Source organism: Aotus nancymaae, unplaced genomic scaffold, assembly GCF_030222135.1.
Source record: "Aotus nancymaae isolate 86718 unplaced genomic scaffold, 86718_ANA_hifiasm-v0.15.2.pri h1tg000007l, whole genome shotgun sequence".
Taxonomy (NCBI): Eukaryota; Metazoa; Chordata; class Mammalia; order Primates; family Aotidae; genus Aotus; species Aotus nancymaae.
Window position 1 is genome coordinate 30,212,190 of NW_026988418.1, and position 16,649 is coordinate 30,228,838.

A 16,649-nucleotide genomic window follows, 5' to 3' on the forward strand; every position below is an offset into this window, starting at 1 on the left:
CTCACCTTAGCCTCTGAAGTAGCTGGGACTACAGGCGTGCACTACCATGCCCCGGTAATACTGGTATTTTTTTGTAGAGATGGGGTTTTGCAATGTTGCCCAGGCTGGTCTCAAACTCCTGGGCTCAAGCAATCTGTCCACCTCAGTCTCCCAAAGTGTTGAGATTATAGGTATAAGCCACCATGCCCGACATCTCCCCGCTTCTTAAAAAGCATTATGTAGAGACATTAAATATGTAGCACAGAGAAGGTACTCCATAAATGTTTATTAATGAATAAATTTTCCATCAATATAGTAGCCTAACCTTATTGTGACACTATTTGAACGTCCAATCCCCAGTTTTCAATTTAATTAAATACTTTACTTACCTAATATTTAAGCCAATGAAATTTGTCCACGTGAAAATATAATCTCCACCAAAAACCATTCCAATATAAGTTATTAATATATTCTAAAAATAAAAATAGTAATATACTGTTACATAGGTTTAACTGAGTTTCTTAAATATATATAAAACTCATCTAAATATCTATCCTTAAAATACGAAAGCAAATAAAAGACAATGAAAACCCACCAACCCTAATAAGAGCATAGTATAAGCAATCAGTGACATTAGCCTCTTCCCAATCTATTTCTCCAGAAGATAAATGCTTTTGCCAAAATTGAAGAAAACTATCAACAGAATGGGAGAAAATATTCACAAACTATGCATTGGACAAAGGTCTAATATCTGGAATTGATAAGCAACCTAATTCAACCAAAACACAAATAATCCCATTAAAAGATGGGCAAAGGACATGAACAGATATTTCTCAAAAGAAAATATACATGCAGCAAATAAATATATGAAAAAGGCTCATCACTAATCATCAGAGAAATATAAATTAAAACCACAATGTGATACCATCTCACACCAGTCAGGATGGCTATTATTAAAAAGTCAAAAAACAACAGATGTTGGCAAGGTTGGGGAGCAAAGGGAATGCTTATTTATACACTGTGGAATGTAAATTTAGTTAAGCCCCTGTGGAAAGCAGTGTGGACATTTATCAAAGAACTTATAAAAGAAGTACCATCTGACTCACCAATCCCACTACTGGGTTATATCCCCAAAGGAAAATAAATTGTTCTACAAAAGAGACACATGTACTCTTATGTTCACTGCAACATTACTCCCAACAGCCAAGACATGCAATCAACCAAGATGCCCATTAATGATGGACTGTGGTACACATATATCATGGAATACTATGCAGTCATAAAAAAGAACAAAATCATGTCTTGTGCAGCAACATGGATGCCGCATGAGGCCAAACTAACATAGGAACAGAAAACCAAATACCACATGCTCTCATTTCTAAGTGGAAGCTTAACACTGAATGAATGTACATGGATACAAAGATAGGAGCAACAGACACTGGGGGCTGCTTGAGGTAGGAGGGTAAAAGTGGGGTGTAAGTAGGGAGACTACCTGTTGGGTACTATGCTCGCTACCTAGGTGACAGGATCATTTGTACACTAGGTCTCAGTGACACATAATTTACCCATATAACAAACCTGCACATGCACCTCCAGAACCTAAAATATCTTTGCCTCTTCTTCCAAAATGGAAAAAAGGGAATGGTGGGGACTTTACCAATATAATGACTGTTTTTAGAGGAATCTTCCTTGGTATCTTAAGAAAACACATGAGAAATCAGCTCAAGGTATTATACTTAAAATCACTTCTCCTGACACTCACAGGTGCAAACATCTTCTGGCTCCCTTTTAATTATCCTAAGACCACAAAAACAATAAGTTTCTAAAATTTAAACTAGAGGCTGAATATCCCTTATCAGGTCCCAAATGCTTGAGACTAGAAGTATTTCAGATTTTGTAATACTTCCATTGCACTTACCAGTTTAGTATCTCAAATCCAAAAATCCAAATCTAAGATGATTATTTCCCTTGAATATCATGTTGGCATTCAAAAAGTCTTAGACTCTGGAGCAAGCATTTTGGATTTCAGATTTGGGGTTGCAGGAAATAAAAATATTTTACCCCCACATATATTTCTTTAACATACAGTATTTTTTTTTTTTTTTTTTTTTTTTGAGATGGAGTCTCTCTCTGTTGCCAGGCTGGAGTGCAGTGATGCAATCTTGGCTCATTGCAACCTCCGTCTCCTGGTCCAAGTGATTCTTCTCCCTCAGCCTCCCAAGTAGCTGGGACTATAGGAGCACATCACCACACCCTGCTAATTTTTGTGTTTTTAGTAGAGATGGGGTTTCACGATGTTGGCCAAGATGGTCTCGATCTCCTGACCGCAGGATCCACCTGCCTCAGCCTCCCAAAGTGCTGGGATTACAGGTGTGAGCCACCGCACCTGGCCAACATATGGTAATTAAGATGGTTGTCAGAAAGCCAGTAAACAGAAGTAGCTCTGCAAAGCTGTCTTTTGTAAGGGAAATTTACATTTGTAAAAAATCTATACTGACTGCAGTCAGGCCTTCCCTTGTCCAGATCTAGGAAACATTAACTGAGAGTCTGACACCTTTAACGGTCTAAAAAACCATCTACCATCTATTCTTTCTAAGGGCTGCTACCTGTGAGTTTCATCTGTGTAACAAGATCACTTTTGCTAGCCAAGCCTCCTCTTCTCTCCCTCCTATAACCTATTTTGCCCAATCTCAGACCCCATTCTTTCTCTAACTTCAAGATAGTATATATAAGCTTCTATGACCCACTAGGGGGTTAGGCAGTCACTCTGCAATATTCTCCATAATCACATTAATAAATAAGATATGTTTTTCTTTTACTAGTCTGTCTTTGGTGAGCTGATTTTTTTTTTTAATTTTATTTTGGGCTCTGGTGTACATGTGCACATCCTGCATCCTGTAGGACTGTTGCATAGGTACATACATGCCATAGTGGTTTGCTGTCTCCATCCCCCTGCCCCACCCCCGCTTCGCCTGATCAGGCATTTCTCACAGTGTTATCCCTCCCCATCCTCCCTGCCCACCCCCCACCCACCCCCCCACTTTCCCTCCTCTCCACCCCCACACCTAGCCCAATCGCCTACATCAGGCATTTCTCCCCATCTCCCTCCCCATCCTTCCTGCCCACCCCCCCACTCTGCTTTCCCTCCCGTCCATCCCCACACCTAGCCCAGCGAGTGTTGTTCTCTTCTCTGTGCCCAAGTGTTCTCATTGTTCGTCACCCGCCTATGAGAGAAAACATGCTGTGTTTGGTTTTCTGTTCTTGTGTCAGTTTGCTAAGAATGATGGTTTCTAGATTCATCCATGTCTCTACAAATGACAAAAACTCATCATTTTTTATGGCTGCATAGTATTCCACGGTATATATGTGCCACATTTTCTTTGTCCAGTCTATCATTGATGGGCATGTGGGTTGGTTCCAGGACTCTGCTATCATAACAGCGCTGAAATGAACATACGTGTGAATGTGTCTTTACAATAGAGCAATTTATAATCCTTTGGGTATATACCCAGTAATGGGATTCCTGGGTCAAATGGAATTTCTATTTCTAGATCCTTGAGGAATCGCCACACTGTCTTCCATAACGGTTGAACTAATTTATACTCCCACCAACAGTATAAAAGTGTTCCTTCTTCTCCACATCCTCTTCAGCATTTGCTGTCTCCAGATTTTTTAATGATTGCCATTCTAACCAGCGTGAGATGGTATCTCAATGTGGTTTTGATTTGCATTTCTCTAATGACCAATGATGATGAGCATTTTTTCATATGTTTGTTGGCCTCATATATGTCTTCTTTTGAAAAGTGTCTGTTCATATCCTTTGCCCACTTTTGAATGGCTCTTTTCTTGTAAATCTGCTTTAGTTCTTTGTAGATTTTGGATTTTAGCCCTTTGTTAGATGGGTAGATTGCAAAAAAATTTTCCCATTCTATTGGTTGCTGGTTCACTCTAATGATTATTTCTTTTGCTGTGCAGAAGCTCTTAAGTTTAATTAGATCCCATTTGTCTATTTTGGCTTTTGTTGCTGATGCTTTTGGTGTCTCAGTCATCCTTGCCTGTGCTATGTCCTGGACAGTGTTGCCTAGGTTTTCTTCTAGGGTTTTTATGGTGTTAGATCTTATGTTTAAATCTTTAATCCATCTGGAGTTAATTTTTGTATAAGGTGTAAGGAAGGGGTCCAGTTTCAGCTACCTGCATATGGCTAGCCAGTTTTCCCAACACCATTTATTAAACAGGGAATCCCGTCCCCATTGCTTGATTTTGTCTGGTTTGCCAAAGACCAGATGATTGTATATGTGTGGCATTGTTTCCGAGGCCTCTGTTCTGTTCCATTGGTCTACATCTCTGTTTTGGTACCAGTACCATGCTGTTTTGATTACTGGAGCCTTGTAGTATAGTTTGAAGTCAGGTAGTGTGAGGCCTCCAGCTTTGTTCTTTTTGCTTAGGATTGTCTTGGCTATTCGGGCTCTCTTTTGGTTACATAGGAGGTTTAAAGTGGTTTTTTTCCAGTTCTGTGAGGCAAGTTAATGGTAACTTGATGGGGATAGAATTGAATCTATAAATTACTTTGGGCAGTATGGCCATTTTCACAATATTGATTCTTTCTGACCATGAGCATGGCATGTTTTTCCATCTGTCTGTGTCTTCTCTTATTTCCTTGAGCAGTGGCTTATAGTTCTCCTTGAAGAGATCTTTTACATCTTTTGTTAGTTGTATTCCTAGGTATTTTACTCTCTTTGTAACAACTGTAAATGGAAGTTTGCTCATGATTTGGCTCTGTTTGTGTGTTGCTGGTGTACAGGAATGCTTGTGATTTCTGCATATTGATTTTGTATCCTGAGAGTTTGCTGAAGTTGCTTATCAGCTTAAAGAGGTTTGGGGCTGAGACAATGGGGTCTTCTAAATATACAATCATGTCATCTGAAAATAGAGAAAATCTGACTTCCTCCTTTCCTAATTGAATATCCTTTATTTCTTTTTCTTGCCTGATTTCTCTGGCTAGAACTTCCAATACCATATTGAACAGGAGTGGTGAGAGAGGGCATCCTTGTCTAGTGCCAGTTTTTAAAAGGAATGCTTCTAGTTTCTGCCCATTCAGTATGATATTGGCTGTGGGTCTGTCATAAATAGCTTTTATTATTTTGAGATACATTCCATCGATACCTAGTTTATTGAGAGTTTTTGGCATAAAGGGCTGTTGAATTTTGTCGAAGGCCTTCTCTGCATCTATTGAGATAATCATGTGGTTTTTGTCTTTGGTTCTGTTTATGTGGTGGATTACATTTGTAGACTTGTCTATGTTGAACCAGCCTTGCATCCCTGGGATGAACCCTACTTGATCGTGGTGGATAAGCTTTTTCATGTGCTATTGGATTCAGTTTGCCAGTATTTTATTGAAGATTTTTGTATCAGTGTTCATCGTTGATATTGGTCTGTAGTTTTCTTTTTCAGTTGTGTCTCTGCCAGGTTTTGGTATCAGGATGATATTGGTCTCACAGAAAGAGTTAGGATTCCCTCTTTTTGTATTGTTTGGAATAGTTTCAACAGGAATGGTACCAGCTCCTCTTTGCACATCTGGTAAAATTCGGCTGTGAACCCATTTGGACGTGGACTTTTTTTGGTTGGTAGGTTATTAATTGCTGCCTTGACTTCAGACCTTGTTATTGGTCTATTCAGGGTTTCAAATTCTTCCTGGCTTAGTCTTGGGAGTGTGCAAGTGTCCAGGAATTTATCCATTTCTTCCAGGTTTACTGATTTATGTGCATAAAGCTGTTTGTAGTAATATCTGATGGTGGTTTGTATTTCTGAGGAATTGATGGTGATCTCCCCTTTATCATTTTTCATTGCATCTATTCGATTCTTCTCTTTTCTTTTTTATTAGTCTAGCTTGTGGTCTATTTTGTTGATCTTTTCAAAAAACCAGCTCCTGGATTACTGATCTTTTGAAGGGTTTTTTGTGTCTCTATCTCCTTCAGTTCTGCTCTGATCTTAGTTATTTCCTGTCTTCTGCTTGCTTTTGAGTTTTTTTGATCTTGCTCCTCTAGCTCTTTCAATTTTGATGATAGGGTGTCAATTTTAGATCTTTCTTGTTTCTCATGTGGGCATTTATTTCTACAAATTTCCCTCTAGACACTGCCTTAGATGTGTCCCCTAGATTCTGGTATATTGTGTCTTTGTTCTTGTTGGTTTCGAAGAACATTTTTATTTCTGCCTTCATTTCATTGTTTATCCATTTGTCATTCAAGAGCAAGTTGTTCAGTTTCCATGTGATTGTGCAGTTTTGAGTGCTTTTCTTAATCTTGAGTTCTAATTTAATTGTGCTGTGGTCTGAGAGACTGTTTGTTATTATTTCTGTTCTTTTGCATTTGCTGGAGTGATTTACTTCCAATTATGTGGTCAATTTTAGAGTAAGTGTGATGTGGTGCTGAGAAGAATGTGTATTCTGTGGATGTGGGGTGGAGTGTTCTGTAAATGTCTATTAGGTCTGCTTGGTCCAGATCTGTGTTCAAGTCCTGGATATCCTTGCTGACTTTCTGTCTTGTTGATCTGTACAATATTGTCAGTGGAATATTAAAGTCTCCCACTATTATTGTGCGGGAGTCTAAGTCTCTTTGTTCTCTTTAAGAACTTGCTTTATGTCTGGGTGCTCCTGCATTGGGTGCATATATATTTAGGATAGTTAGCTCTTCTGTTGCATTGATCCTTTTACCATTATGCAATGCCCTTGTCTCTTTTGATCTTTGTTGGTTTAAAGTCCATTTTATCAGAGACTAGGATTGCCACCCCTGCTTTTGTTTGCTCTCCAATTGCTTGGCAGATCTTCTTCCATCCCTTTATTTTGGGTCTATGTGAGTCTTTGTACATGAGATGGTCTCCTGAATACAGCACACCGTTGGGTCTTGACTTTTTATCCAGTTTGCCAGTCTGTGTCTTTTGATTGGGCATTTAGGCCATTTACATTCAATGTTAATATTGTTATGTTTGAATTTGATCCTGCCATTTTGTTACTGGCTGGTTGTTTTGCCCATTAGTTAACATGGTTTCTTCATTGCATTGTTGTTCTTTACCGTTTGGTATGTTTTTTTCAGTGGCTGGTACTGGTTGTTCCTTTCTCTGTTTAGTACTTCTTTCAGTAGCTCTTGTAAGGCTGGTCTTGTAGCAACGAAATCTCTCAGCAATTGCCTGTCCATAAAGGATTTTATTTCTACTTCACTTATGAAGCTTAGTTTGGCCAGATATGAAATTCTGAGTTGAAAGTTCTTTTCTTTAAGGATGTTGAATACTGGCCCCACTCCCTTCTAGCTTGTAGAGTTTCTGCTGAGAGATCCGCCGTGAGTCTGATGGTCTTTCCTTTGTGGGTGACTCGACCTTTCTCTCTGGCTGCCCTTAGGATTTTTTCCTTCATTTCAACCCTGGTGAATCTGACAATTACGTGCCTTGGGGTTGCTCTTCTTGAGGAATATCTTTGTGGTGTTCTCTGTATTTCCTGGATTGGAATGTTGTCCTGCTTTGTTAGGTTGGGGAAGTTCTCTTGGATAATATCCTGAAGAGTGTTTTCCAACTTGGATTCATTCTCCACGTCACATTCAGGTACGCCAATCAAGTATAGATTAGGTCTTTTCACATAATCCCATAGTTCTTGGAGGCTTTGTTCATTTCTTCTCACTCTTTTTTCTCTAATCTTGCCTTTTCATTTTATTTCATTAATTTGATCTTCTATCTCTGATATCCTTTCTTCTGCTTGATCGATTTGACTGTTGAAACTTGTGCATGCCTCGTGAAGTTCTTGTGCTGTGTTTTTCAGCTCCATCAAGTCACTTATGTTCTTCTCTAAGCTAGTTATTCTAGTAGCATTTCATCTAACCTTTTTTCAAGGTTCTTAGTTTCTTTGCATTAGGTTAGAACATGGTCTTTTAACTCAGAGAAGTTTATTATCCACCTTCTGAAGCCTGCTTTTGTCAATTCATCACATTCATTTTCTGTCTTGTTTTGTTCCTTTGATGGTGAGGAGTTGTGATCCCTGGAAGGGGAAGAGGTATTCTGGTCTTTGAAGGTTTCATACTTTCTGCACTGGTTTTCTCCCATCTTCGTGGATTTATCTCCCGTTGATCTTTGAAGCTGGTAATTTGGGGAGAAATCTCTGAGTGGACGTCCTTTCTGTTGCAGTTGGAGCTATACCTTTTTTGGCCTGTAGAGGCGCTGCTGGGCTGCCTCAGATTCAGTCAGGTTGCAGGGTGAGTGGTGTTCCCCTGGGGTTTATTTGCAGGTAAAATTAGCCCCACCTTCCCAGTGGCGTCTCTCCTTCCCTGAGCTCCATTATCCTGGTTGGGGTCAAACTGGTGTATTTGCTGCCAAGCTCTCTGGCGCACGGGCTTCAGTTTGAGTTTTGTGGGGGTGGGGCCTGCCAGGCCTTATGACCTGTTTCCCTGTTTTCAACTCTGCCTCTTTCTGTGGGACGTGGTTGTTCAGTCCCACTGGTGTTAGTCCAAACTTCCACCCAGGTCCCCGTCAACAATTTACGGCACCAGGTGGGAGCCCTCGCTCAGATTTGCACTGACAGCCCACGACACCCCTCAGTCTGGTGGGGATCTTGTAGACAGTGGGTTGCAGGAGGGATGAGGTAAGCACAGGATCCAAATTGGAACACCGAGGTGGTGAAGCCCCCTGACCCTTCGAGCCAGCTGCATGTTTTAGGTGGGGACACGCCCCACCCTGTCTTGGTTCGTTCTCCCTGGGGAACTCTTGCCCTGCTTTGGCTCCCTCCCTGGGCTACTTTCAGAGTCCTTCCAGTCCCCGCAAAATGAACCTGGCACCTCACTTGGAATCGTGAAGTCCTCTAGCCCTCTGCGTCTCATTTGCTGTGAGCTGCATTCTGGTGTTGCCTCCTCTTGGCCATTTGCGACCTAGCCTGCCAATCATTCCCACTCAGTGCACCTGCAGAATCTAGCCCCCGGGGAGGGCATAGGCCTCTCTCTCACTGTGCTCTCTCTGGGCTGCTGCTTCTTCTTTCGGCTCCTGTTGCTCTGGGGATGCCTGCCTGAGCTGATTTTTAAGTAAACTTTCCTCTCGTTCCCACAGTTTTGGTGCAGTAAGCAGGGACACCAAAGCTGTTTTTTTTTTGAGATGGAGTCTCGCTCTGTCACCCAGGCTGGAGTGCAGTGGCAAGATCTTGGCTCACTGCAACCTCTACTTCCCAGGTTCAAGTGATTACCCCGCCTCAGCCTCCCAAGTAGCTGGGACTACAGGTGTGCACTACCACGCCCGGCTAATTTTTCATATTTTTAGTAGAGATAGGGTTTCACCCTGTGAGCCAAGATGGTCTCGATCTCCTGACCTCGTGATCCACCTGCCTTGGCTTCCCAAAGTGCTGGGATTACCGGCGTCAGCCACTGCACCCAGCCTGTTCTGCTCTTTTGGAAGCTGCAGCAAAGATTATCCAGGACCTCACCAGCCAGCATAAGGTCAAGTAAATGGTACAAAAAAATAATAATTTGTATATATATATATGTGTGTGTGTGTGTGTGTGTGTGTGTATATATATATATATAAACTGTTTCTTTTCCTCACCAAAATATTTTTTTATTTTTTGCCACTGGGCCTCACTCTGTCTCTCAGGTTGGAGTGCAGTGGCACAATCTTGGCTCACTGCAATCTGTCTCCCAGGCTCAACCAATTCTCCCACCTCAACCTCCCAACTAGCTGGGACTGCAGGTACATGCCACCATGCCTGGCTAATTTTTTGTATTTTGGAAGCATTTTGCCCAGGCTGGTCTTGAACTCCTGAGCTCAGACAATTCACTAACCTCAGCCTTCCAAAGTGCTGGAATTACAGGTATTGAGCCATGGCACCCACCCACAGAGTCATAGAGCCAATATCTTGATTAATGAGAGAAAAAGATTTTTATGTAACGTGTCTTGGTTATAGATTTTGGTACTCTGTGGTATGAATACTCAAATTATTTGATTCCTTTCTTCCCCAAATAGTCTTTTCTTTTATCTTTGTCTTTCTGTGTTGCTCTGTCATAAAAATTAGGGTACTGGTTGAGGTTCTCTCTTGTCATTTTATGTCCCTGAAAGTTTGACTTCTGATCAAGTGTAAGCACTCTCTCTTGGTCTCTGCCATCTGGGAGGAATGATTTTTGAGTCACGTCAGGTGGCGAGTCTAAAAATGGCTAGAAACCCATGACTTTTTGTTACAAATGTGTCAAGCTCTTAGGTGAGTCTATCATAAAAAGTCTCATCTATAAGGAGCTTTTGTCAACTCAACTTTTGTTGCCTGGTTAGTACTAAAAAAGTCCAATCCCATGAGGCTAACATGGGAAGATCAACTGAGCCCGGGAGGTCAAGGCTGCAGTGAGTCATGATTGTGCCACTATACTTAAGCCTGGGCAAGAGTGAGACCCTGTCTCAAAACATATATATATATACTGTTCCCCCACTTACTCTTACTCCTTCCTTCTCCTCCCTCCTCTTTGCTGTCTTTGGTACTACATAAAAGAATCTAGAGGGGACTTCTAATGATTCAGATCCCTTAAGAAGCATACAAAAAAGTACCATCTACCCCCTTTCTTGTACTGTGGGAGAACATGACCTTTGTGTGTGTGATGAGTGGTGAGTCACTGGTAAGAGCTACAGTTTTAGAGGTGACTAGTAACAGCTGTTTACAGTAAATGATTATTACTTCAAGTGACTACTTGTTTCTTTGTGAGTTTAGATTTAAAAGGTATAGTTTAAATAATTTTAAAAATGTCTTTGGCCGGGTGCGGTGGCTCAAGCCTGTAATCCCAGCACTTTGGGAGGCCGAGGCGGGTGGATCACGAGGTCAAGAGATCGAGACCATCCTGGTCAACATGGTGAAACCCCGTCTCTACTAATACAAAAAATTAGCTGGGCATGGTGGCGCGTGCCTGTAATCCCAGCTACTCAGGAGGCTGAGGCAGGAGAATTGCCTGAACCCAGGAGGCGGAGGTTGCGGTGAGCCGAGATCGCGCCATTGCACTCCAGCCTGGGTATCAAGAGCGAAACTCCGTCTCAAAAAAAAAAAAAAAAAAAAAAAAAAAAAGTCTTTGTATCAAAGTACACTATACAAGCATTGCATGGCCTGGTTTCATGGCATTTCTCTTTCTAGGGATGTGAAATTCAATGTAGAAGTAAAATTAAATTTTTAAAGCTCTATATGTTCTGCCTTTCAACTGTGCCTCCTTTTTACATATTTTAATTATGAGGCCCTAAAAACTACAGATACTTTCTTGGCCCTGTTCCTTAATGGGCTCTGTCTTGAGCTCAGTGATCCAGTTAAAAAACAGATTAAATTTTACAATGCCTCTCTAAATAAAACTAGTTCCCTTATAAAATCCTATAATAAGTTCCTATAATTTTGTTACCTTGACAACCATTTTTAATCTTCCACTAACACATTCAAACTCCTTTTAAAATATATAAATTCTCTCTCTGTACTTTAAAATATAATTTACTACCCTGTTTTCTCTAAAACACAATAAGGGCTTGGGTCATGTGAGACAGATAAACTTTAATCTTTTTCACTTACAAAGACAAAGTTTAAATCCAACTGTTCTTTTAAACTAGTGAGTTTTACTGGTGTTATGGCTAAAATTTAAAAATCAAAAGTTTAAAGTATTTATGTCCATCTATATTTTTATATATACATGTCTATGTGTATATATTGTCTACACAATATCAAATTAACTTGTAAGTTAGTACTCAAAAATTAAGCCCAAATAAATTTCAAGCTCACATTACTTTAGTAATTCTTAATAAATTGAAAGTTTAAAAAAAATTAGTAAAATAAAATTAAAACATCTTTAAATTTTAACTTAGTTTCTGGCCTGATTCTATTGATCAGACAGGTTTATACTGTCTCTACTAAACATTTTAAGGTCACAGAACTGTTACATCTGTAATATTTTTAATGCTTAATTTATCTGTGAGCTTGTCTTTAAATTTGAGACTTTAGATTCTAATGTCTAGACAAATGAACCATGGTGAGGTCTGGAGACAACACCCATGCCCTGTCCTCCCTAGCCCAACTATGCCTCTTAGCCATATTAACTTCTCCAGGCATTGTATTCACAGCTCTATTTTTTGTCTTGCACTCTATATATAATTAAAATTACTTATTTCCTAGGTTTTTCCCTAAAATTAAGAGTTACTGAGATACTATTATAATTAATACTACTAGATATTAAAATAAACAATTCTATATAAAAAGTATATTCAAAAAGTAAAACGTGTTTTTCATAAAAAGTCATAAAAGACATAAAAATATGTTTTTGTAAAAAAAATGATTTTGCCTAGTATAGACACTTAAAAAGTTTTTAATTAAAAAATAAAAATACTTTTTAAAATGTTTAAATTTAAGAGGCTATTTAAAAATGCACAAAAATCTTGTAGTCAAACTAATTAAAATGAAATGGACTTATTTACAAGGTTTTATTAAAATTAACTTTAACATTAATAATATACTAATACAAAAATAAAATTTAATTTTCTTTTTTTTTTTTTTGAGACAGGATCTCATTCTGTTGCCCAGGTTGGAGTGCAGTGGCACAATCTCAGCTCACTGCAACCATCACCTCCTGGGTTCAAGCAATTGTCCTGCCTCAGTCTCCTGAGTAGCTGGGACTACAGGCATGTACCACCACGCTCAGCTAATTAGAGACAGGGTTTCACTGTGTTGGCCAGGCTGGACTAAAATTCCTGGCCTCAAGTGATCCACCACCTGCTTGGCCTCTCAAAGTGCTAGGATCACAGGCATGAGCCACCAAGCCCAGGCAGTTTTCTCTTTTAAACAAAATTTTCATGTAGTATTAATAAAAAATAATTTTAAAAATTTTATTTACCTTGCAAATAAACTACAAAAATCAAAGAGGGGGTAGAGGGAAAATCAGATTCAGTATGACTCATGGTGTCTTTATTATGTCTTATGAGTCTCCCTCCATCAAGGAGTAAAAAGTTTTGCTTTTCAAAATCTTTAAATTATCACTTTGACTAAATAAATGATATTTTTCAGTGGTCTGTAATCCTGTTTTAAACCTTTGATATCTGACATATTTCCCCAAATCAAAATTTCAAATTCAGTTTTTTTGACCTCAAACTAACTTTTTAAATAATAGGACCCCTAAAAGTCCAAAAGAAACATTAGCCTTATTTAGTATGTTAAAATCATATGGAAACCATAAAAAAAGTGCATAACTTTCTCTGAGTTATATTTACATAAATGTTGTTATTAATATATGTTCTAAACCTGTATGAGATTCCTAAATATTTGAAATGTCTTAATATATATTATCAGTAATAATTATGATTATGTTAAATTGGTATATGCCAAAGAAATTTCCTTGTCAACTGTGTAACTATTCTAAGACTTTTGTTATCCATTGATAGTTATTGTTTTACTTTGATTCTTCTCAAAATGCAGTTTACAATTGGGTACAGTCCAAAATTTGCTTCTTTTTCAAAGAAATTCATAAAAAAGATCCTGATAAGTAGTTGTAAATACAGGTTTCTGGTAACTTTAGTGATCAAATCATTAGACCAGGTAAAAACTTTCAGTACTCTCGTTAAAAAACTAATGTATCTGTGAGGATTGCTAATCTAACATCCAGCAGAATAAGAATTAATAACATAGAGTTAGATTAGTAAAGACTAATTTTTGTAACTTAAAAAAAAAATGCTTTGTTTAAACGACAGAGTCAAAAAACTTTTTTTTCTTTTAAACTATAATTTACAACAATTGGGTAAAATATACTTTGTGGACAAATTTAAAACATTTGTCAACTAATTTCTCCAAATTTAAAAACTATGAATCTTAATATTTTTTTAAATTGTACTTTAGGTTCTGGATTACATGTGCAGATCATGCAGGGTTTGTTGCATAGATAGATACTTACATGGCAAGGTGGTTTGCTGCCTCCATCCCCTGTCACCTATAGCTGGCATTTCTCCCCATGTTATCCCTCCCCAACTCCCTACCCCCTGCTGTCCCTTCCCTGGCTTCCCCCAACAGACCCCAGTGTGTGATGCTCCCCTCCTTGTGTCCATGTGTTCTCACTGTTCAACACCTGCCTATGAGTAAGAACATGCAGTATTTGATTTTCTGTTCTTGTGTCAGTTTGCTGAGAATGATGCTTTCCAGATTCATCCATGTCCCTACATAGGACATGAACTCATGGTTTTTTATGGCTGCACAGTATTCCATGGTATATATGTGCCACATTTTCTTTGTCCAGTCTATCACTGATGGGCATTTGGGTTGGTTCCAGGTCTTTGCTATCATAAACAGTGCCACAATGAACATATGTGTGCCTGTGTCTTTATAATAGAATGATTTATAATCCTTTGGGTATATACCCAGTAATGGGATTCCTGGGTCAAATGGAATTTCTATTTCTAGGTCCTTGAGGAATTGCCACACTGTCTTCCACAATGGTTGAACTAACTTGTACTCCCACCAACAGTGTAAAACTGTTCCTTCTTCTCCATATTCTCTCCATAATCTGCTGTCTCCAGATTTTTTGATGATCACTACTCTAACTGGCATGAGATGGTATCTCAATGTGGTTTTGATTTGCATTTCTCTAATGACCAGTGATGATGAGCATTTTTTCATATGTTTTTTGGCCACATATATGTTTTCTTTTGAAAAGTGTCTGTTCATATCCTTTGCCCACTTTTGAATGGCTTTGTTTTTTTCTTGTAAATCTGTTTTAGTTCTTTGTAGATTCTGGATATTAGCCCTTTGTGAGATGGGTAGATTGCAAAAATTTTTTCCCATTCTGTTGATTGCCAGTTCACTCTAATGATTGTTTCTTTTGCTGCATAGAAGCTCTGGAGTTTAATTAGATCCCATTTGTCTATTTTGGCTTTTCTTGCCATTGCTTTTGGTGTTTTAGTCATGAAGTCCTTGCCTATACCTATGTCTTAATAGTTTGCCTAGGTTTTCTTCTAGGGTTTTTATGGTGTTAGATCTTATGTTTAAGTCTTTAATCCATCTGGAGTTAATTTTAGTGTAATGTGTCAGGAAGGGATCCAGTTTCTGCTTTCTGCACATGGCTAGCCAGTTATCCCAACACCATTTATTAAACAGGGAGTCCTTTCCCCATTGCTTGTTTTTGTCAGGTTTGTCAAAGATCAGATAGTTGTAGATGTGTGGCATTGCCTCCAAGGCCTCTGTTCTGTTCCATTAGTCTATATCTCTGTTTTGGTACCAGTACCATGCTATTATTTAGATAAATTCAATACACATCTGTTTTCTTTTTAACAGGACACAGTTAGAGACACTAGTTATTTTACCAAGGCTTTGACTAAAATAACATATTTTCAGATATGACCAGACTACTTTAAGAAATTAATGTTGACTTTATAAAGCCAATAAAAAGACCCTTGCAAGACTGGCCTGGTACTTTGTCTACACAGTTCCTTTACAAGCATCCTGACCTGTGATACATAAAAAATGTAACTTTCTGACTGCCAAGTTATTTTAGGATATCAAAAGGAGAAAGATTGACCCAATCTGTACAGATACTACAGTCTGATGGCAAATCCCTGGCTTAGCTTCCTGGCCTTAAAGCTTTTAGAAGTCCAATAATCTAAGATTTCTTATGAAAAAGATTCAACAAAACTAACCTAAGAAGGGCCTAAATGGCCAATCACTATTCTTACTATACTTTATACAAATAAGCAGGCCAAGTATAATAAGACTAAAACTTACTTTACAAATAAATTGATCCTACTATGATTTATCTTTGGTAAAAATGGGAGACTACAGAATAAAATTATGTTTCAAAGAAAACTATAGCACACCTGTTTAAATTAGATTCTAGTCTTTTATTGTTTTTGTTTTTGTTATTTCTCTACAATTTAGACTAAAACCTAAATTCTTTCCTGGTTACAAGTCTCCAAACTAACATTTTCAAATTTTTCTTCCATTTTTCACTTTATATCACTAAAAGTTAAAACTGTGCTTTTCTTAAAGCCCTACAAACTGAAACTAGACAACTTAAACTTCAGGAAAAGTCACAAGTTTTACAAAGAGCCTTCATGCTTAATGATATACAGACTACTCAGAAAGTTCACTTCAACACTGTTTTGAACTATACAATCCAGTAAAATCTGTCAGATTGCCACTGCAATCTGAAGATACTTCAAGGAGTCTAAGAAACACTCTTTATACTACTCCAGACATTAACCTATGTTTTTTCTTCTGTTTTCCTAAAAACACCTCTTAGTAAAGATCTGTTTGCCTTCATCATACATGGAGGCCTAGTGTATCTACAATGCCACTTCCTAAAATGGACACAACTATTTAACTAAACTAATCCATTCTCAGAACTATGATTAAAAAAGATATGGGACAATATATTTAAATTTACTCTTTTCTGCTTATCTAAATTTGTTTTTCCACTTCTTTGTCTATCTCTAATGACCTCTAGCTCAAATGGCTTTTAATATATACAACTTTTTGAAGTTTTAAAGTGAGGACTGAAGGAAATTAAAATATTTTAACCCAAAATATATTTCGCTGACCTATTTATCATAGGCCTCTAGATTAGGCCTATGAGACACAAAGTAAATTGCTACAGTGTAAAAGGCCAAAAAGAAACTTCAAAATTATTTTTCTAATAAAACGCCCTTTGAGAGAACCTTCAAAA

At 38.3% G+C, this 16,649-nt stretch overlaps 1 protein-coding gene across 1 annotated transcript in view; it reads right to left on the reverse strand.

Annotated features, from left to right (window-relative positions):
• Positions 1–16,649, reverse strand: part of SLC35D1 (solute carrier family 35 member D1) — a 72,352-nt gene that overhangs the window by 14,383 nt on the left and 41,320 nt on the right. Inside the window, exon 11 of the mRNA XM_012442478.2 lies at positions 369–451. Within this exon, the coding sequence (XP_012297901.1) occupies positions 369–451 (83 nt within the window). The remainder of the gene's footprint in view (positions 1–368; positions 452–16,649) is intronic.